General features: G+C 41.2%; 1 protein-coding gene across 2 annotated transcripts in view; it reads left to right on the forward strand.

Annotated features, from left to right (window-relative positions):
* The window catches only part of LOC129820922 (neuroligin-4, X-linked-like), a 28,899-nt gene extending 9,754 nt beyond the window's left edge, over positions 1-19,145 (forward strand). The window contains exons 5-9 of one of the 2 annotated variants that reach the window (XM_055878042.1): positions 128-408; positions 7,151-7,312; positions 7,487-7,848; positions 7,975-8,121; positions 8,710-19,145. In XM_055878042.1, the coding sequence (XP_055734017.1) occupies positions 128-408; positions 7,151-7,312; positions 7,487-7,848; positions 7,975-8,121; positions 8,710-9,526 (1,769 nt within the window). In that variant the 3' untranslated portion in view covers positions 9,527-19,145. The remainder of the gene's footprint in view (positions 1-127; positions 409-7,150; positions 7,313-7,486; positions 7,849-7,974; positions 8,122-8,709) is intronic. The other variant, XM_055878043.1, reaches the window with a different exon arrangement.
* Positions 19,146-23,526: the final 4,381 nt, after the last annotated feature.

The raw sequence follows: 23,526 nt of genomic DNA on the forward strand, positions 1-23,526 counted from the left end.
AACCCCTGAACCCAACCTCTGAACCCTTACCCTTGACCTTTAACTTCTAACTGTTAGCCTGGTCACACTTCTCAAAGAGTCACCTCCAATTCTTGACCCATAACCTCTGACCTCTAACCTCTGTCAGCATGCTGTGTATCAGATCTGTTCCAGAAGGCGATCATCCAGAGTGGGACAGCCCTGTCCAGCTGGGCGGTCAACTACCAGCCAGGGAAGTATGCAAGGCTGCTGGGGGACAAGGTGGGCTGCAGCCTGGAGGACTCATCAGAGCTGATCGTCTGTTTGCAGGGGAAGACCTACCAGGAGCTGGTGGAACAGAATATAACTCCAGCTAAATACCACACCGCCTTCGGACCTGTCATCGACGGTGATGTCATCCCTGATGACCCCCAGATACTCATGGAGCAGGTGAGAAAATATAGAAGCCTCTATGGTTTATATATATTATACATGTATTACAAGTTATTCTTAAAATGTTAGACCTGGACATAGCACCATTTCAGCAGCTACGTTTGTCTTAAATGATATATTAAATTGCTTAGATCATAGGAATCATTGTGCTGCCATATTTATAGACCTATCCAAGGCTTTTGATACTGTTGACCATCGCTTACTCATTCAAAGGTTGTCTGTAATGGGCCTTAACCAGGCGTCTTGCAAGTGGTTTAGTAACTATCTGTCAGATAGGACACAATGTGTGCATTCTGATGGTGTCAAGTCAAGTTTCCTCGATATTACTAAAGGTGTCCTACAGGGGTCAATTTAAAGCCTAGGCAGCAGCTTCTCCTAGGGTCTGGAAAAATGAAAGCATTTTTACCATTTTAAAAACATTACAATACATTCATTACAGAACTCACAACACACTAAGTGTGGGCCCTCAGGCCCATATTCCACTACCACATATCTACAACCCAAAATACATGTGTACGTGTGTGGGTGTATAGTGCGTATGTTATCATATGTGTGTATGCCTATGTCTATGTCTATTTGACCATGCTGGTCATTTATTAACATTTGAACATCTTGGCCATGTTCTGTTATAATCTCCACCCGGCACAGCCAGAAGAGGACTGGCTACCCCTCATAGCCTGGTTCCTCTCTAGGTTTCTTCCTAGGTTTTGGCCTTTCTAGGGAGTTTTTCCTATCCACCGTGCTTCTACACCTGCATTGCTTGCTGTTTGGGGTTTTAGGCTGGGTTTCTGTACAGCACTTTGAGATATCAGCTGATCTAAGAAGGGCTATATAAATACATTTGATTTGATATGCCTATGTTTGTGTTGCTTCACAGTCCCCGCTGTTCTATAAGGTGTGTTTTTTATCAGTTTTTTAAATCTGATTCTACTGCTTTAACCAATTGCCTGATGTGGAATAGAGTTCCATGTAGTCATGGATCTATGTAGTACTGTGCGCCTCCAATATTCTATTCTGGACTTGAAGAGACCTCTGGTGGCATGTCAAGATTTAGTTGAGGTTTAGGGTTTAGTGAATGATTTCTCCCAAATACAATGCTTTTATTTTTTGAAATATTTAGGACTAACTTATTCCTTGCCACCCATTCTGAAAGCTCTTTGTTAAGTGTTTGTTAATTGTTAAGTGCAGTCATTTCAGTTGCTGTAGTAGCCGACGTGTATAGTGTTGAGTCATCCGCATACATAGACATACTGGCTTTACTCAATATTGTTAGTAAAGACTGAAAAAAGGAAGGGGCCTAGACAGTTGCCCTGGGGAATTCCTGATTCTACCTTTATTATGTTGGAGAAGCTTCCATTAAAGAACACCCTCTGTGTTCTGTTAGACAGGTAAATCTTTATCCACAATATAGCAGGGGGTGTAAAGCCATAACACATAAAGTGTTTCCAGTAGCAGACTGATTGATAATGTCAAAAGCCGACTAACAGTCAAACAAAACAGCTCCACAATCTTTTTATCATCAATTTCTCTGAGCCAATCATCAGTCATTTGTGTAAGTGCTGTGCTGGTTGAATGTCCTTCCCTATAAGCATGCTGAAAGTCTGTTGTCAATTTGTTTACTATAAAATAGCATTGTATCTGGTCAAACACAATTTTTTCTTCAACTTTACTAAGGGTTGGTAACAGGCTGATTGGTTGGCTATTTGAGCCATAAAAGGGGGCTTTACTATTCTTAGGTAGCGGAATTACTTTTGCTTCCCTCCAGGCCTGAGGGCACACACATTCTGGTAGGCTTAAACTGAAGATATGGTAAATAGGAGTGGCCATATCGTCCACTATTATCCTCAGCAATTTTCCATCCAAGTTGTCAGACCCCGGTGGCTTGTCATTGTTGATAGACAACAATAATTGTTTCACCTCTTCCACACTCACTTCACAGAATTCAAGAGTACAATTCTTGTCTTTCATAATTTGGTCAGATATACTTGGATGTGTAGTGTCAGCGTTTGTTGCTGGCATGTCATGCCTAAGTTTGCTAATCTTGCCAATGATTTTTTTTTTAATAGTTGGCAATATCAGTGGGTTTTGTAATGAATGAGCCATCTGATTCAATGAATGATGGAGCTGAGTTAGCTTTTTTCCCCAACATTTCATTGAAGGTGCTCCAAAGCTTTTTACTATTGTTCTTTGTCATTTATCTTTCATAGTGTAGTTTCTTCTTCTTTTTATTCAGTTTAGTCACATGATTTCTCAATTTGCAGTACGTTTGCCAATCGGTTATGCAGCCAGACTTATTTGCCATCCCTTTTGCCTCATCCTTCTCAACCATACAATTTTTCTATTCCTCATTAATCCACTGGGAGTTAACCGTTTTTACAGTCATTTTCTTAATGGGTGCATGCTTATTAGTAACTGGGATAAGCAATTTCATTTCAATTTTAAGTGCAATGTCTGTTTGCTCCTCATTACACACCACGGACCAACAAATACTATTTACATCAACAACATAGGAATCACTACAAAACTTATTGTATGACATCTTATACACTATATTAGGCCCAGCCTTAGGAACTTTGGGTTTCTTAGATATGGCTACTATATTGTGATCACTACATCCGATGGATCTAGATACTGCTTTCAAGCATATTTCTGCAGCATTAGTAAAGATGTGATCAATAAATCTGGTAAATTTCATTTCTGTGCTGTTTGTAACTACTCTGTTAGGTTGACTGATAACCTGAACCAGGTTGCAGGCACTGGTTACAGTTTGAAGCTTTTTCTTGAGTGGGCAGCTTGATGAAAGCCATATTTGAATCACATTTTAATCACCTAGAAAATATACCTCTCTGTTGATATCGCAATCATTATCAAGCATTTCACACATGCTATCCAGCTACTGATTGTTAACACTCTGTGGTCTATAGTAGCTTCCCACAAGAATGGGCTTTAGGTGAGGCAGATGAACCATATTACTTCAGCAGTAATTTACATGAGATCCTCTCTAATCTTTACAGGAATGTGGTTCTGAATATAAATAGCAACACCTCCACCACTGGCATTTCTGTATTTTCTGTAAATGTTATAACCTTGTATTGCTACCACTGTATCAATAAAGGTATTGTCTAAGTGAGTTTCAGAGATACCGGTAGTCAGAAAATAAATGTAATCTGTTACTACAAGTTATTAATTTCATGAACCTTGTTTCTCAAGATACGTATGTTAACGTGGGATATTTTGAGCACTTTTCTGGGAGGCTTGCTTCTTTTCATTGCTTTACTGGGAAGCTTAGCAGAAGTAGATATTCTCATGGTATTTATGTTAGTGCAGGGTGAGCTGCACACAGTGGACTTCCTACTAGTGCACACCGCCTCATTGCTAACAGCATAAATCTGGTTCATAGACAGATGATTGCTGCATACAATAGCTGTAGGATCAGCAGAGGCCTCAGGGCAGTTAGAGGGACATACATTAGGTTACTTACATTGTGTCTACCAATGCCCCTGGTATAATGTACATTTGCTAAAGCATTATGATGACTCAGCGACACAATGGTAGGGATTAACTGAGCTGGGCTTGGGTCATTCATAGGTCATTGAGCAGGTTCTCGCCTATAAATATCTGGGTTTTTGGACTGATAATAATTTGACGTTTAAAATACATATGGATGAGCTAGTTAAGAAGCTGACATTTAAAGTAGGCTTCTTTTATAGAAATAGATCATGCTTCTCCCTGAACAACAAGAGGCAGATTGTATAGTCAACTTTCCTGCCAGAGCTTGACTAAGGTGACTCCATTTATTGGAATGCAGCAGGCACTACTCTTAACCCTTTGGATGCCGTCTACCATAGCACCCTTCGTTTTATCACAGGTGATAGTTTTAATTACCATCACTGCATCCTGTATTAAAAGGTTGGCTGGTTCTCATTAAAGTCCCGTAGATCACTTCATTTGTCCCATTTTGTGTTCAAAGCTCTACTATACAAGCTCTTGACTTACCTAACTTAGTTTTTTAAAGTATAAAAACATGAGATACCAAACCCATTCACAGTGTTGGTCTCCACCAAACTAGGTATATCTGTTTTTTGTTTTAACGCTCCACATTTTTGGAATCACTTACAAAATTGATTACATATTTGGATTCCCTGGTGCCACTAGGGCAGTTTAAAACTCTGATGATGAATGAGTTCACTGAGGTGTGCAATTATTTTGATTGACTTTAATAATTTGTTTATGATGCCTGTGATGTTCTAATGTAATGTACTTGTTTTACATTCTATTTTATGTCCTCAGGACACCATTGAAAAAACAGAGATCACCCAAGAAGAAATATTAGATAGTGTTAAAACATTCACATGGAGAAAAGCATCAGAAATGGATGGCTTTCACATAGAATTCTATTCAACATTTTGGGACAAAATAGCCCCACACAAATGACAAAGCACATGTCACTCAATTCAATACTTCCTAGTTTCATGTATCAAACGGTTATTTCAGTTATATTAAAACCAGGAAAACTTGGAGAGTCCCCTGCTGATTATAGACCCTTAAGTTTAATCAATTGTGACAATAAAATAATAACAAAGCTTATAAACAATAGAATGGCAAAAGTCTTAACAGACTTGATACAGTATATATTAATTAAACAGGGTTATTGAAAATATACACAAACAAATACAAGAACATGTTTTAGTTTAATACAATACCCCAAAAAACAAGATTCACATTTATCAATAATGGCTGTTGATGCCGAGAAGGCTTTCGACCATCTTGAATGGTCTTTTCTATTCACAACTTTGGAAGCTTTCAACTTTCCAGCTGAAATAATAAATTTATAAAAATATTGCATGAATGTCCTAAAGCCAAAATATACACAAATAATACATTATCTGCTGAAATTGCTTTAGAAAGGGGCACAAGACGTCCCCTCTCCCCACTCCTGTTTGCACTGGCTATTGAACTGTTTGCACTGGCTATTGAATTCTTTGCAGAAAGAATTAGACAGGACCCAAACGTAACAGGTATCAGTATTGGTAAACATTAATAAAAAATATTATCTTATTTGCAGATGATCTCCTGATATACCTGACCAATATTGAAAACTCAATGCCCCCTTTTGCTAAAAATATTTTATGAATACTCAAAAATCTCAGGATCAAAAATGTATGTGGGAAAAAATGAAAAAATGGCATTAGGAAAAAGTAAAAGAATAAGTCACGATCTACAGGAATCCTTTAAGTGGACCACAAAAAAAAAATGAAATACTAACGATGCTTAATAAATAACAACAAATATATAAAGATAACTTTATTCCATTACACAACAATAGGAAAGCAGGTCTAATTAAATGGAAAAAATCTTCCCATAAATCTTACATGTAGGATAAACCTCTTTAGAATGGCATGGCTGCCAATGATTTTGGATTTTATACCAAGTACCCCACCGAAGACATTCTTTAAAAAAGTATACTTGGTCATAACAGACTTTATATGGCCAAATGAAATGTATAGAATAAAAAAAGAAAGTTTTACATCTTCCTAAGTCTGAGGGTGGTTTTAACCTTCCAGACATGGAATTGTATCAACTCACTACCCAAGGCTTTTATTTGCAACATATGGTTAAATGCACTAAAGAGGAACAATGGGTATATATTGAAGATGCAGATGCTCATCTCCAGAATCAACTTCATAGTTAAGAACACTATAACAATATTGAAGAAAATGAAACATATTCTACAAGAAACAATATCATTCCCTAAAAACACAACCTTATTGATCAATCCTTGGATAGCTTTTCAGAATTCACAGATGAATTGGTCCACATGGAAAACTAAAGGCATAGAAACCCTAAATTTCTTGGTAACAGAAAATAAATGTATTTCCATGACAGAATTAAAAAGTCATTTTGGACTTACCAATGAAGATACAGTAGTTTTAAATATATGCAACTTAAAAGTTACGGAAACAGATGCTCAAATGATAGGGAATATACAAAACCTTGCAGAGGGCATATCCAACTGACCGTCTCTTAGAAAAATATATAAACTATTGCAACCAAGACTTATAAAGAACTGATGTTGGTACAAGATGGAGATATAAACTACTGTATAGAATTTTTTATACAAGATACAAAATTCATGTCTTACGTATAAAACTAATAATGGCTCAATAATCCATGCTTTTTGGGAATGCTATAAAGTCCGGAAGTTGTGGGCGGAGCTATAAAGTTTGCTGTCAGAAGTATTTCAATGTAACTTACTTTTAATCCGTCTGTCTGCATATTTCAAGACATGGCATATTGGGCTGGGCTGGACAATTCTCTTCTCCTCACTTGAAAAAACATATTGTAAAAACTTGGAAATAAATCAATCCGCCATCATTAACACAATGGAAAAATCGAATGATTTATTTTTAAAATATATAAATAGCATTGGCGACTGAGAAAAACAAATCGATACAATTGCAGGCCAAGTAGCAAACAATAATGCAGGCACTAGGGATGGGGGTGTGAGCATGCGGGTCCGGGCAGATGATATGTGCTCATTTTTTGTGTGTCTGTAAGTTGATGTTCGTGTGTATAATTTGTATATGGAGTAAAAAAAGAATAATAATATAATTGGGCTCCCCTGATTAAATAAAAGTTAATAATAAAACATGGTTTATTAGATTTAGCAAGATTTGGTTCTGAGTCAGGGTTAAGGATGCATAATATTGTTATTGTCAACCCTGTTCGTCACACATAGGGAGAGTTCCTCAACTATGATATCATGCTGGGTGTGAACCAGGGGGAGGGGCTTCAGTTCGTTGACGGGATGGTGGACAGTGAGGACGGTGTCTCCAGTGACGATTTTGACTTTGCCGTGTCGGACTTCGTGGACAGTCTCTACGGCTACCCAGAGGGGAAGGTAGGCTGTAGGAAAATGTATATGCCCATCCAGTGTTTCTACGCCAGGTGCTGGAGGGCAAAGAATATGTTCAGCAAAAAGTAGAACTACACTCTGCATACTGCAATCTGTCTATGCTCTCATGTGCTTTATTGACAAGGTCTTTTTTTTACCTTGTTTTTATCCTTGCGGCAGGACACGCTGAGAGAGAGCATCAAGTTCATGTACACAGACTGGGCCGACCGGGAGAACCCTGAAACCCGGCGGAAGACGCTAGTCGCCCTGTTCACTGATCACCAGTGGGTGGCGCCGGCGGTGGCCACAGCAGACCTCCACGCCCAGTACGGATCGCCAACATATTTCTACTCCTTCTACCACCACTGTCAGAGTGACGCGTCGCCCGCCTGGGCTGACTCCGCTCATGGAGATGAGGTGCCGTATGTGTTCGGTCTGCCGCTGATCGGCCCCACTGACCTCTTCAACTGTAACTTCTCTAAGAACGATGTAATGCTCAGCGCCGTGGTCATGACATACTGGACAAACTTCGCCAAGACAGGGTAAGAAAAATCTCTTGTCTAACTCCTTTGCTAAGAAATATCTTACTTTCCTCTAATGAATGGTAAAAATAACCACAGTTCACTTTTAAGATCACGTTTTCTGATTGTGTTTGTGCTGTGTCCCAGAGATCCTAACCAGCCGGTGCCCCAGGACACCAAGTTCATCCACACCAAACCCAACCGTTTTGAGGAGGTGGCCTGGGCCAAGTACACCCCCAAGGAACAGCTGTACCTGCACATCGGCCTGAAGCCACGTGTCAGAGACCACTACAGGTAGATCAGATAATCACAGACCACTACAGAACACTACAGGTAGATCAGATAATCACAGACCACTACAGACCACTACAGGTAGAGCAGATAATCACTGACCACTATGGACCACTACAGGTAGATCAGATAATCACAGACCACTACAGACCACTACAGGTAGATCAGATAATCACAGACCAATACAGAACACTACAGGTAGATCAGATAATCACAGACCACTACGGACCACTACAGGTAGATCAGATAATCACAGACCACTACAGGTAGATCAGATAATCACAGACTACTACAGGCCACTACAGGTAGATCACATAGTCAGAGACCACTACAGGTAGATATTTCTTTGCCTACCTTTCCAAGAGCAACAGATATCTTGCTGCTTCCATATCTTGTTAAATTATGTATAATGAACCACTTTGCAGTGTTAGCACTTCATAATAGCAGCACTTGCCACTTTCCCCTTCTGACTGTTTAATGTATAATAACTATAATTTATAATGTATGATGTTATCTTACGTTATTGTGTATATTATCCGATTCCTTGTGAAATGTATTTTTTCTTTGTATGGATGATGATTCTGACTCCAGAGCCGCCAAGACAGCTTTCTGGCTACAGCTGGTGCCCCACCTCCACAACATCAACGAGTTGCTGCAGTACGTGTCCTCTGCAACCCACAGCCCTCCCCAGGACACCACCCCCCACTCCTACACCAAGCGGCTGTCTAAAGGCCTGGGCTTGGGTAGCACGCGCCACCCCAACCCCAACCCCCCGGCCACGCCCCAGGCTCCAGCACTGCAGGGGGAGGAGCTCCAGGTCCCCCACCCCGTTATGGAGGACTACTCCACTGAGCTGAGTGTTACCATTGCAGTGGGAGCCTCACTCCTCTTCCTCAACATCCTGGCCTTTGCAGCTCTGCTCTACAAGAAGGACAAACGCAAGATGGAACACCGGAGGCTGCCACGCCCACCTCCACGCCGTGACATCATGAACGCTGACATCACACACCAGCTGCAGGGGGAGGGACTTCTGAAGCAGCTGGAGGCTGAGGCTCTGCACCAACACAACACGCTGGAGATACACGACACACACAACATACACCACACACTGGAGGCTCTGGACACGCTGGACACACAGGACATCTACAACACTCTGGACACCCTGCGACTGACCTGTCCACCTGACTACACCCTGACCCTGAGACGTTCCCCTGATGACGTGCCCCTGATGACCCCCAGGTCCCTGCCCATGACCCCTGGTTCTCACCCTGCCACCCCCATGACCCCTGGATCTGTTGTGGGGGTGCAGCCCATGCAGGGCTATAGTCCTTACAGTAACACTCACCTGCCCCATACACACACGCACACACACCCCAACACACACACACATTCTACCACACGCGTATAACCACAGACAGAGATGGGGCAGAACGAAGCAGGATAGTTTCTCCAGCACCTAAGATGGCGGAACGATCCAGTCTGCCATGTTGCATGAATAGAACAATGAGGGAGCAGAAGTGATGAACTCTGGGAGATTAAGTAATGTGCATCAGTAAAAAGAACATAATAAATGAGAACATCCAATATGGCTGCCAATTTGGTCCATACATCATGGAAACATTGCTTCTATAAGCTGCGTCCGAAATGGCCGAAGTTGCCATGTGATTTGCCCTGGAGCGGGGCTGCTGTAATGTCCAGATCAGACTACTGACTGAACCCTCTGGGAACAACTTGAAGAACCTGTGAAATGTGAATGTAGAATATTTCAATTGCAATGAAATCCTTCAGAGGATCAACGTTCCCTGTAGCTCTGTGCTCAGCCAGGCCAGGGATGTGGTCTGAAGGACAGACAGACAGACAGACAGACACCGACAGACAGAGAACAACAGATGGACAGGGACAGAGACAGACTGTATTCATAGCACCTGGGACAAATTCCCCTGAATGGTTCAACAATAACAAGTTCAACAGTCCGGAGATCTACCAACCAGCAGTCTGTTCAAATATGTAAATAACTTGTAAACCTTAATGGAGAAAAGATGGTAAGATTTAAAGCTTTTAGTGCTTTATTGCATTCAAATATGTTATTTAACGACCGTAGGATTTAATTTGAGTTGATTATAAATGTATAGGTCCCCAGAACAAGATGTCATTTGACGCTTGACTAACCCTGACCACATCTAACAAGATGTAAACCCTGACCCTAACACTAACCCTGACCACATCTATGCCCAACCTCTTCTCTGATCTGAAACTTGTACTGGGACATGGAACTGGGTCTGTTTTTGGCCCCATCTCTCAGCCATGGACCCTTACTTTGGTCCTTACCCCTGACCTGTAACCTTTGACCCTGACCTCTAACCCTATCCTCATCCTAACTTTGACCTACATCCTAACTTGGACCCTCAACCTGTCTATGAACTCTTATTTCGGTCCTTACGCTTATTGACCCCTTACCTCTAACCCTGTCTTCTAACCCTACCTGCTTCCACCATGTCTCCCAGAGACAAAAGTGATCAGTTGACCTGAGACCCTAATTCAATCATACTGAAGTCTAAAACGTTGCGATTAAAATCCGTCCCGACACAAATCCTGCATTTGTGCGCTTTTTGAACCATAAAATAAAACTAATATGAAATCATACACTGAAAGCTGAAATAGTGGATCTGAAACAATTAATCTTATTTGAAATACTACCATAGGCTAGATTACAATAAAAAAAAATTCCAAAATATTTTCAGTTTCTGCCTTAACGGATGGAAGGAGTCTTTGCTGTATGTACTGTATGAACTTTCTGCTCCATTTTGTTAAATAAAGTATCAGTATTTTACCATTTATATGTTTCTCATATACAGTGCCTTCGGAAAGTATTCAAACCGCTTGAATTTTTATACATTTTATTACGTTACAGCCTTATTCTAAAATTGATTAAATAATTTCCCCCCCCTCATCAATGTACACACAAAACCCTATAATGACAAAAACAAAAACAGGTTTAGACATTTTTGCAAATTTCTTACAAATAAGAAATGGAAATATCACATTTATATAAGTATTCCGACCCTTTACTCAGTACTTTGTTAAACACCCTTTGTTAGCGATTACAGCATCGAGTCTTCTTGTGTATGACGCTACAAGCTTGGCACATCTGTATTTGGGGAGTTTCTCCCATTTCTCTGCAGATCCTCTCAAGCTCTGTCAGGTTGAATAAGGAGCGTTGCTGCACAGCTATTTTCAGGTCTCTCCAGAGATGTTACATCAGATTCAAGTCCGGCTCTGGCTGGGCCACTCAAGGACATTCAGAGACTTATCCCGAAGTCACTCCTGCATTGTCTTGGCTGTGTGCTTAGGGTCATTGTCCTGTTGGAAGGTGAACGTTCACCCCAGTCTGAGGTCCTGAGTGCTCTGGCGCAGGTTTTCATCAAGGATCTCTGAACTTTGCTCCGTTCGTCTTGACCTCGATCCTGACTAGTCTCTCAGTCCCTGCCGCTGAAAAACATCCCCACAGCATGGTGCTGCCACCACCATGCCTCACCGTAGGGATGGTGCCAGGTTTCCTCCAGATGTGACGCTTGGCATTCAGGCCAAAGAGTTCAATCTTGGTTTCATCAGACCAGAGAATCTTGTTTCTTGTGGTCTGAGAGTCTTTAGGTGCATCTTGGCAAACTCCAAGTGGGTTGTCATGTGCCTTTTACTGAGGTGTGGCTTCCATCTGGCCTCTCTACCATAAATGCCTGATTGGTGGAGCGCTGCAGAGATGGTTGTCCTTCTGGAAGGTTCTCCCATCTCCACAGAGGAACTCTAGAGCTCTTTCAGAGTGACCATCGGGTTCTTGGTCACCTCCCTGACCAAGGCCCTTCTCCCCCGATTGCTCAGTTTGGCCGGGCGGCCAGCTCTTGGAAGAGTCTTGGTGGTTCCAAACTTCTTCCATTTAACCTTTTACGGGGTCAGCCCGACACCGGTACACTTATGACAGCATCCAGCTCAAAGTGCAGGGCGCGAAATTCAAAATCTATTTTTTTTTAAATATTTAACTTTCACACATTAACAAGTCCAAGACACCAGATGAAAGGTGCACATCTTGTGAATCAAGCCAACATGTCCGATTTTTTAAATGTTTTACAGGGAAGACAAAATATGTAAATCTATTAGCTAACCACGTTAGCAAAAGACACAACTTTTTCAAAAGACACAACTCCATCAGTTTCTTACTCCATCAGGTGCTATCACAAATTCGACCAAATAAAGATATAAATAGCCACTAACCAAGAAACAAATTCATCAGATGACAGTCTGATAACATATTTATTGTATAGCATATGTTTTGTTAGAAAAATTTGCATATTTCATGTATAAACCATAGTTTACATTTCAGCTACAATCCGAAATTGCACCGAAAGCAGACAGAATATTTACAGACACTAACGTCAAATAGCTAATTACTCATCATAAAACATTTCTGAAAAATACATAGTCTGCAGCAATTGAAAGACAGGCATCTTGTGATTCCAAACAATATTTCAGATTTATTAAATGTTTTACAGCGCAAACAAAATGTATCGCTATATTAGCGTAGCTACAATAGACAGAAATAATTGGGTGCCCACGGCCAGTTCACATGCACGACAGATATATGAAATAACATCATAAAATAGGTCTTACTTTTGCTGATCTTTCATCAGAATGTTGAAGAACGTGTCCTCTGTCCAGATGAGTCGTTGTTTCGATTCAGAATGGGAAATGTCCCTCTTCAATTTGCATTGGCACTAGCCGAGTGGCATAAATTTCTCCAACGTAAACACAGTCAGAGGACGGAACACGGCAAAACTCCCGAATAAAGTTTCAATAATCTGACATACATTACGATGATATGGTCACATGTATCAAAAAAAAATTCGAGCCGGAGACGTTAGCCGTTCGTTACCAAGGCAAAACAGAAGTCAATCCCACTTCCTTCAGAGTACCGGAAGTGGACCGTCACGTCAAAGAAATAGTTTTTTTTCCACCACAGACCAAGAGGAGCAAAAAAAATTATTCTCTGACATCCTCTTTACACCAATAGGAAGGCGTATAGAGTGTCAGCAGACTCCTAAGTGTTAAGACCATGTATAGGCATCAAGTTGAAAAGAGCATCGATTTCTGACATTTCACTTCCTGCTCAGGAAAAATGCTGCAGAAGGACTTCTGTTTCACTCAGAGAAATAATTCCAACTCTTTTAGAAACTAGAAAGTGTTTTCTATCCAAAAAGAATAATAATATTCATATTGTACGAGCAAGATTTGAGTAGGAGGCCGTTTGAAATGGGCACGATTTCACTGGCTACTCAACACTTTGCCTTGCAGCCATAAGAAGTTAAGAATGATGGAGGCCACTGTGTTCTTGGGGACCTTCAATGCTGCAGCAATGTTTTGGTATCCTTACCCAGATCTGCACCTCGATACAATCCTGTCTCGGAGCTCTCGGGACAATTCCTTGGTTTTTGCTCTGACATGCACTAACAATTGTGGAACCTTTATATAGACAGGTGTGTGCATTTTCAAATCATGTCCAAACAAGTTATAAAAACATCTCAAGGATGATCAATGGAAACAGGATGCACCTGAGCTCAATTTCGAGTCTCATAGCAAAGGGTCTGAATACTTACACTACCGTTCAAAAGCTTGGTGTCACTTAGAATTTAAAAAAAATATTTTTTCAGAAAAGCACATTTTTTGTCCATTAAAATAACATCATATTGATCAGAAATACAGTGTAGCCATTGTTAATGTTGTAAATTCAATTAAATATTTTTTTTAATGGAATATCTACATAGGCGTACAGAGGCCCATTATCAGCAACCATCACTCCTGTGTTCCAATGGCACGTTGTGTTAGCTAATCCTAGTTTATACATTTTAAAAGGCTAATTGATCATTAGAAAATCCTTTTGCAATTCTGTTAGCACAGCTGAAAACTGTTGTTCTGTTTAAAGAAGCAATAAAACGGGCCTTCTTTAGACTAGTTGAGTATGTGTAGCATCAGCATTTGTGGGTTCGATTACAGGCTCAAAATGGCCAGAAACCTGTCAGTCTATTCTTGTTCTGAGAAATGAAGGCTATTCCATGCGAGAAATTGCCAACAAACCGAAGATCTCATACAATGCTATGTACTACTCCCTTCATAGAACAGTGCAAACTGGCTTTAGCCAGAATAGAAAGAGGAGTGGGAGGTGCACAACTGAGCAAGAGGACAAGTACATTAGTGTGTCTAGTTTGAGAAACTTTTTTTATCGATTTTTGAATAAGGTTGTAATGTAAAAAATTTTGGAAAAAGTCAAGGGGTCTGAATACTTTCCAAAGGCACTACATATACTATACTCTCATAGGTATACTGTCTTCTGGAATAAAAATCCTGATGTTTATAAACAACATGTTTACACACTCTCTCTCTCTCTTTCTCTCTCTCCACTAAATGGCTGTGTGGTTATCTGATGCCCTTCAGCTGATCTTGAAGGATCACAGTAGCTGAGGAGCAGACCAGCCGTTTTCAGAGAAAAACCTTCAAACTGAATCAGTCATGATTTCTCCCCTCTGCCCTGGAGAATACCAATGAGACCTGAGTGTAAAATAGGAGATATTGCACTGTAACACATTTAATTTAAAATGTACAGTAATTTATGGCAGCAATTGGCCAGGAAGTTACTGTCATTTATTTGACAGTAATTCATTTTATGGTAATCTAATTTACAGTATATTACTGGAATTACCCACGCAGCAACATATTACCCTGTGTTCTTTGCATGTTTTAATATTTACATTTTGGTCATTTAGCTTGGCATTCTTACAGTCAGTGCATTCAACCAAGGTTGATAAAAAAAATAACATATCACAGTCATAGTAAGTAAAATGTTTCTGTAACAGTGACTCAAAATGTTGTTGTAGTTAGGGATACATTGGTCTTCAAAATAACTGTAATTACAATTAGATACCTTATGATATACAGTGCATTCAGAAAATATTCAAACGCCTTGACTTTATCCACATTTTGTTACGTTACAGCCTTATTATAAAATTGATTAAATGTTTTCCATCAATCTACACACAATACCCCATAATGACAAAGCGAAAACAGTTTTTTAAACATTTTTGCAAATTTATCAAAAATTAAGAACAGAAATACCTTAGTTCCATAAGTATTCATAACCTTTGCTATGAGACTTGAAATTGAGCTCAGGTGCATCCTGTTTTTTATTGATCATCCTTGAGATGTTTCTGCAACTTGATTGGAACCACCTGTGGTAAATTCAATTGATTGGACATGATTTGGGAAGGCACACAACTGTCTATACAAGGTCCCACATTTGACAGTGCATGTCAGAGCAAAAATCAAGCCATGAGGTTGAAGGAATTGTCCGTAGAGCTCCAAGACAGGATTGTGTTGAGGCACAGATCTGGGGAACAGTACCAAAAAAATGTCTGCAGCATTGAAGCACCCCAAGAACAGAGTGGCCTCCAGCATTCTAAAGTGGAAGAATTTGGAAGCGCCAAGACTCTTCCTAGAGCTGGCCACCCGGCCAAAATGAGCAATCAGAAGAGAAGGGCCTTGGTCAGGGAGGTGACCAAGATCCCAATGGTAACTCTGAAAGAGCTCCAGAGTTCCTCTGTGGAGATGGGAGAACCTTGCAGGAGGACCGTCATCTCTGCAGCACTCCGCCAATCAGGCCTTTATGGTAGAGTGGCCAGATGGAAGCCACACCTCAGTAAAAGGCACATGACAACCCACTTGGAGTTTGCCAAGATGCACCTAAAGACTCTCAGACCATGAGAAACAAGATTCTCTGGTCTGATGAAACCAAGATTTAGCTCTTTGGCCTGAATGCCAAGCGTCACGTCTGGAGGAAACTTGGCAACTTGGCACCAAACTTGACTATATCACAACCGTCCGTGATTGGGAGTCCCATAGGGCGGCGCACAATTGGCCCAGTCTCGTCTGGGTTTGGCTGGTGTAGCCCGTCATTGTAAATAAGAATTTGTTCTTAACTGACTTGCCTAGTTAAATAAAGGTTAAATAAAGAATAAATAAATACAGTGAAGCATGGTGGTGGCAGTATCGTGCTGTGGGGATGTTTTTCAGTGGCAGGGACTTGGAGACTAGTCAGGATCGAGGGAAAGATGAACGGAGCAAAGTACAGAGAGATCCTTAATGAAAAGCTGCGCCAGAGTGCTCAGGTCCTCAGACTGGGGCGAAGGTTCACCTTCCAAAAGGACAATGACCCTAAGCACACAGCCAAGACAATGCAGGAGTGGCTTCGGGACAAGTCTCTCAATGTCCTTCAGTGGCCCAGCCAGAGCCCGGACTTGAACCAGATCAAGCATCTCTGGAGAGACCTGAAAATAACTGTGCAACGACTCTCCCCATCCAACCTGACAGCGCTTTAGAGGATCTGCAGAGAAGAATGGGAGAAACTCCCCAAATACAGGTGTGCCAAACTTGTAGCATCATACCCAAGAAGACCCGATGCTGTAATCGCTGCCAAAAGGTGCTTCAACAAAGTACTGAGTAAAGGGTTTGAATAATTCTGTAAATGTGATATTTCATTTTTTATTATATTTTTTATATTGTCAAATTTATGAAAACCAGTTTTTAATTTGTCATTATGGGGTATTGTGTGTAGATTGATGAGGGGGAAAAACTATTTATGTCAATGGGTGTAACAGAGGCGAAGTCACATGCAGGAGAGTAGAGTGATGTAAACAGGCACACTTTTATTTTAGTTCCAAAAACGAGAGCACTACATAAATCAAACACGCTCAAAACACGGAACATAACAAAAGTAAAGCGTGTAATAAAACACCACAATAACATGAAACAATTACACACAAAACATTATGGGAAACAGAGGGTTAAATACAAGTAGATTGATTGGGGTAATGAAAACCAGGTGTGTATGGAACAAGAAAAGACAAATGGATATATGAAAAATGGAGCGGCGATGGCTAGAAAGCCGGTGACGTCGACCGCCCGAACAAGGAGAGGAGCCGACTTCGGTGGAAGTCGTGACAATTTAAGCAATTTTAGAATAAGGCTGTAACGTGACAAAATGTGGAAAAAGTGAAGGGGTCTGAGTACTTTCCGAATACACTGTATATCTGACTATCTCTGTTTTTCCGAACTCACTTCACTCGTGCATAACATAAGAGGGAGGCTTGCGCTACCAGTGCTGGCATATGCGCAGATCAAATACATCACTGGTTTGCCATTTTCATGTCCTATTCATTTGAAAGATTGGTTAGGAAACCAGGTTTTTTAATCGGCGTATGCTTACTTTGATTATGACCTTACGCCGATTAGGATACACAGAGTAAAGTGTTTACATGACTATTGCCATACTCGGCCTATTGCCATAATCAGTTTAATACCGTATTATTAGTGTGCATGTAACTGTACTCGATACAGTAAAAGTGACTATTAAACTGTAAGATTTTTTTTTACAGTATTTTACTATAATTACAGGGGATTAGAGAAAGCAAGCAGGTTGGCTGTAGGTATTTACATATTACAGCACATTAATGAATACTAGATGTTTTGTATCACTTTAATTTCCAGAGGCCTAACAAAGGCTTCCAAACTGATTACAGAGCAAAACAGATCAAATGGGAAATATTCAACCATTACATTTTTTTAAACCCAATACACTCTGATCTGGTCCCTATATACAGTACATTTAATTGTTAGAGAACTACTATACCATATCACTTAAATTGGCACAGGACTCAAATATAGCCACCTACAAGGCACGCCTTAAAATATGTTAATGAGCCAACGATTATTTCTCCCACAATATTTTTCCAAAATGCATCATCATTTACAGTATGCTGAGGTAGCAAATACAGCAAAACAGCAATACATTACTTTACTGTTGAATTGTATTGTAAATAAAATCAGCAATTGCTAATAGTGAATATTTTATTATATATTACACTATACCAACTGATGTTGGTGTTGAAAATATCACTTGCAATTTAGGCCTTAACAAAAGCTTCTAGACTGACAGTGACTACAGGGCAAAACAGATCAAAAGGACATGTCTAGCCACTCAATCAATAAAGGCTTGAGACTTTCTACCACTCTGATCTGTCCCCTAAATACATGGAATGAATAGGGAACCACATATCACTTCAATTGATAAAGCACTCTCCCTAACAGGTGCAACAAATACAGTATAGCCTCTTACAAGACTATTCAAAAAAATGAGAGAGAAACAACAATACCATGCACTCACTAGCATTCAAAAGGTTTTTGGAACTCCAAAAATGCAGTATGGTAGTGTATTCTGAATTACAATAAATGACTGGCATCAATTGGCCAGTAAGTTACTGTAAAGTTTCAGGACAAGGTTTGTAGAATTCCTAAAATACAGTATATTACCATATTCTGTGGGGGTACAGCATTCTCACTCATGGGACTCTTACAAGACACGCCTTAAAATATGTTAATTAGCCAGACTATTTCCCCACAATGCACCATAATTAATACTGTAAAACACATTTACTGTATTTTACTGTGCATTATACAGTGTTTTACTGTTGAATTTACAGAAAGGTCTTACAGTGTGCTGTAAAACAAATGTACAGTATTTTATTGTGCATTCTACAGTAATCTTCAATTTCCCGTACCTGCTGTCTTGACCTCTAAAATCCTTGGCTATGAAAAGCCAACTGACATTTACTCATGAGGTGCTGACCTGTTGCACCCTCTATAACCACCGGTCATCTATGAATGTTTGAACATCTTGAAGACCGATCTAACCTTAATGGCCATGTACTATTATAATCTCCACTGACACAGCCAGAAGAGGACTGGCCACCCCTCAGAGCTTGGTTCTCTAGCTTTCTACCTAGGTTCCTGCCTTTCAATTGAGTTTTTCCTAGCCACATGCTTCTACATCTGCATTGCTTGCTCTTAGGGGTTTTAGGGTGGGTTTCTGTATAAGCACTGTGAGACATCTGCTGTAAAAAGGGCTTAATAAAAACATTTGATTGATTTAAGTTACATGTTTAAAGACCCTTTGCTCCTCTCCTCTCCTCTCCTCTCCTCTCCTCTCCTCTCCTCTCCTCTCCTCTCCTCTCCTCTCCTCTCCTCTCCTCTCCTCTCCTCTCCTCTCCTCTCCTCTCCTCTCCTCTCCTCTCCTCTCCTCTCTCCTTAACATGTCCTGTGTGCTTCATGAATTATGAGAAGAAAATCATCAGTGCTCTTTGTGGTGGAAATTAAAGTGCTGTTCTGGAGAGGAATTGAGGGAAAATGTGAAGCTGGAGATGTAGTGATTAAACATTTGCTCCTTCCCCCAATCTCTTTTTTCTCACTCATCACTAAGCCTCCCCCTCTGCCTCACTATTTTCGGATTATGCCCTCCTTTAGATGTGACCAAGAATGATGCTGTGACCTTGCAAAAAAAAAAAAACGATTTCCTCCAGACAAACACTGAAGGTTGAGTTTTCTAACAACAGGGATGAGAAAAAAGGGGGCTTTTCTCATTGCACATTTTCCAGCCTATTCCAGCACTGGAACCTAACCTACCCTGGTCCGTTACTGTCTATTTTAGGCTAGCCCCAGAAATTACCCAAAATTGCCAGTGTGAAATGTTCAAATATTTGTTTGGCGTCAACATTTATTGTCAATTACACTGCACCACCATTACTACATTTTAATATTTTCTCATAATAATTTGTTAGCAAGGCTGGAGTTGTCACAAAAGACTCAAAACTTCTCCATTTCTATTTCTCTCGCTCTCACCATCCCTCCCTTCTCTCTCACTTCCTGGCAACAGTAACTACACAAAGTGACCTGAACACAATGCATTTTCTCATGGAGCCCTTCTCTTCCATAGATAGATACTGCTGTACACACATGCGCACAGACACATGCGCACACGCACACACGCGCACACACACACAAACCACAGTATATTTACATACAGGTTGGGTGCAGGTGCTGAATGTTGCCTGAGATTGAAGTGAAACTAGTAATTACATTATTATATCTGAGATTACATTTTCATTAGGTATGAAATGGTAATGGAGTAATTCCATGTTAAATCCTTTGAGAATCCTTATTCCCTTATTTTGAGTTTGTGTTTAATTGTTGCCTGAGGCTCAGTGACTGAGCTGTGCTTTGATGTTACTCATTAAAACCACCTCTCTGTTCTATTTCTGTTCCGATGCCGCAGCCGATACAAGAACAAAACATATTTTTTAAAGATTAAATGAAACTGCAGACGTACGCCAAACCTCTTGGTGCTGTGGCCCCCTAAAGGGCTTATAGGCCCTTTATTGAGATACCCACTAGTCCATCAGGTCTACAGACAATTAGAATGACAAAGTTACTAGTCCATCTGGTCTACAGACAATTAGAATAACAACATTACTAGTCCATCAGGTCTACAGACAATTAGAATGACAAAGTTACTAGTCCATCTGGTCTACAGACAATTAGAAGGACAGTCATTAGTCCATCAGGTCTACAGACAATTAGAAGAACAGTCATTAGTCCATCAGGTCTACAGACAATTTGAATAACATAGTCATTAGTCCATCAGGTCTACAGACAATTAGAATGACAGTAATTAGTCCATCACAGCTAACTCAGTAGTTATGACATTTATGAACCGTTCGTCCATCAGAGATAATCTGCCTGGATAATGTAGTTTATGAGTCCATCAGAGACATATCCACCAAATAGAAAGACACAAATACAGAAAACTTAGGTCTAAAATGCCATCCTAAACTGTACATATCAATATTCACACCTCACACACTGACAAAAAGCTCCATAGTCCAAAGATTATTGTATTAACACTGCATAAAGGGACACTAGGTTCTACGTGCTATATGTTTTGACCACAGGTGGCTGCTGGCACCTTAATTGGTGAGGAAGGGCTCATAGTAATGGCTGGAACTAAATGAATGGTATCACTTTATTACAGATATTATTATAAGCTCTCCTCCCTTTACCAGCCTCCTGTGGTTTGGACTTCAGTTTCAAAAGAAATAAATAAACCATTCAAGTGATTGTTGAACTAACTGTGTGCTTCTAATATCAACAAATGCCACTAGATGTCATTCCTGCTTCATAAACCCAAGAGGATGTTACTGCAATAAAGCCAGTGAAATGGTGGAGAAACGCACAACTGCACAAGAGTACAATATCACACGTTCACACGGCCTGTCTTCTGGTTGATGAGTGTGTGTACCGTTCACATGGCCTGTCTTCTGGTTGATGAGTGTGTGTACCGTTCACATGGCCTGTCTTCTGGTTGATGAGTGTGTGTACCGTTCACACGGCCTGTCTTCTGGTTGATGAGTGTGTGTACCGTTCACATGGCCTGTCTTCTGGTTGATGAGTGTGTGTACTGTTCACACGGCCTGTCTTCTGGTTGATGAGTATGTGTACCATTCACATGGCCTGTCTTCTGGTTGATGAGTATGTGTACCATTCACACGGCCTGTCTTCTGGTTGATGAGTGTGTGTACCGTTCACATGGCCTGTCTTCTGGTTGATGAGTGTGTGTACCGTTCACACGACCTGTCTTCTGGTTGATGAGTGTGTGTACCGTTCACATGGCCTGTCTTCTGGTTGATGAGTGTGTGTACCATTCACATGGCCTGTCTTCTGGTTGATGAGTGTGTGTACCGTTCACATGGCCTGTCTTCTGGTTGATGAGTGTGTGTACCGTTCACATGGCCTGTCTTCTGGTTGATGAGTGTGTGTACCGTTCACACGACCTGTCTTCTGGTTGATGAGTGTGTGTACCGTTCACATGGCCTGTCTTCTGGTTGATGAGTGTGTGTACTGTTCACACGGCCTGTCTTCTGGTTGATGAGTGTGTGTACCGTTCACATGGCCTGTCTTCTGGTTGATGAGTGTGTGTACTGTTCACACGGCCTGTCTTCTGGTTGATGAGTGTGTGTACCGTTCACACGGCCTGTCTTCTGGTTGATGAGTGTGTGTACTGTTCACACGGCCTGTCTTCTGGTTGATGAGTGTGTGTACCGTTCACACGGCCTGTCTTCTGGTTGATGAGTGTGTGTACCGTTCACATGGCCTGTCTTCTGGTTGATGAGTGTGTGTACCGTTCACACGGCCTGTCTTCTGGTTGATGAGTGTGTGTACCGTTCACACGGCCTGTCTTCTGGTTGATGAGTGTGTGTACCGTTCACATGGCCTGTCTTCTGGTTGATGAGTGTGTGTACCATTCACACGACCTGTCTTCTGGTTGATGAGTGTGTGTACCGTTCACACGACCTGTCTTCTGGTTGATGAGTGTGTGTACCGTTCACATGGCCTGTCTTCTGGTTGATGAGTGTGTGTACTGTTCACACGGCCTGTCTTCTGGTTGATGAGTGTGTGTACCGTTCACATGGCCTGTCTTCTGGTTGATGAGTGTGTGTACCGTTCACATGGCCTGTCTTCTGGTTGAGGAGTGTGTGTACCGTTCACATGGCCTGTCTTCTGGTTGATGAGTGTGTGTACCATTCACACGACCTGTCTTCTGGTTGATGAGTGTGTGTACCGTTCACACGACCTGTCTTCTGGTTGATGAGTGTGTGTACCGTTCACACGATGTCTGTGTGTGTGGGTGCATGTGCGTGTGTTGTCCTGGCTGATGTATGATCACTCGCTGTGTGTGTGTTTGCATGCGTGCATGTGTGTGTGTGTGTGTACTCTCATTCAGACAGGAAGGAAGTTTGGATTTTCAGCTTTTACTCTACTCATGGCAAACACTCCATATGTCCAAGTCAAGATACACACACACATACACTGTCCCACCTGAATAAAGAGAGGGGACCTCTACAGCAGTGGGAAAACTACTGTATCAGTGGACATGAAACAGGAAAGTGGGGGGGGGGGGGGGGGGGGGGGGGGTGGAGCAAGACAGATGGGAAGAGAGATAGAGACAGAGATCAAGAGTGATACAGAGACTCGATTTACAGAGGTCAGAGGTGATGACCTTTATAAAGACAGAGTAACTCCACCTACTGAGGTCAGCCTCTACAACTTTCACCTCTGATATCTTAGCCATATGTGTGTGTGTGTGTGTGTGTGTGTGCGTGTGTGCGTGCGTGCGTGTGTGTGTGTGTGTGAAATTCTGTCAGGTAGTTGTCTTCCTTCGGTTCAGTGTAACACTCACATAACCCACTCTAGAGGAGTTGTATGTGGCGGTAGGGGTAGGGTTAGTTTTAGGGCTAGGTGCCCTGGGACGTGGTCAACTCTGGTGTGGGGCGTCATTCAGATGGTGTGTGTTGCAACTGCTAAACAGCTGTTAGGGGAGGAACTGTCAGTGATAACATACTGTGAAGTGTTTCACTCACTAAATCATCATACACCCACAGACACACACAGCCTGCCTCTAGGTCAGGACTCAGGAAAGGA

Source organism: Salvelinus fontinalis, chromosome 23 (assembly GCF_029448725.1).
Source record: "Salvelinus fontinalis isolate EN_2023a chromosome 23, ASM2944872v1, whole genome shotgun sequence".
Taxonomy (NCBI): Eukaryota; Metazoa; Chordata; class Actinopteri; order Salmoniformes; family Salmonidae; genus Salvelinus; species Salvelinus fontinalis.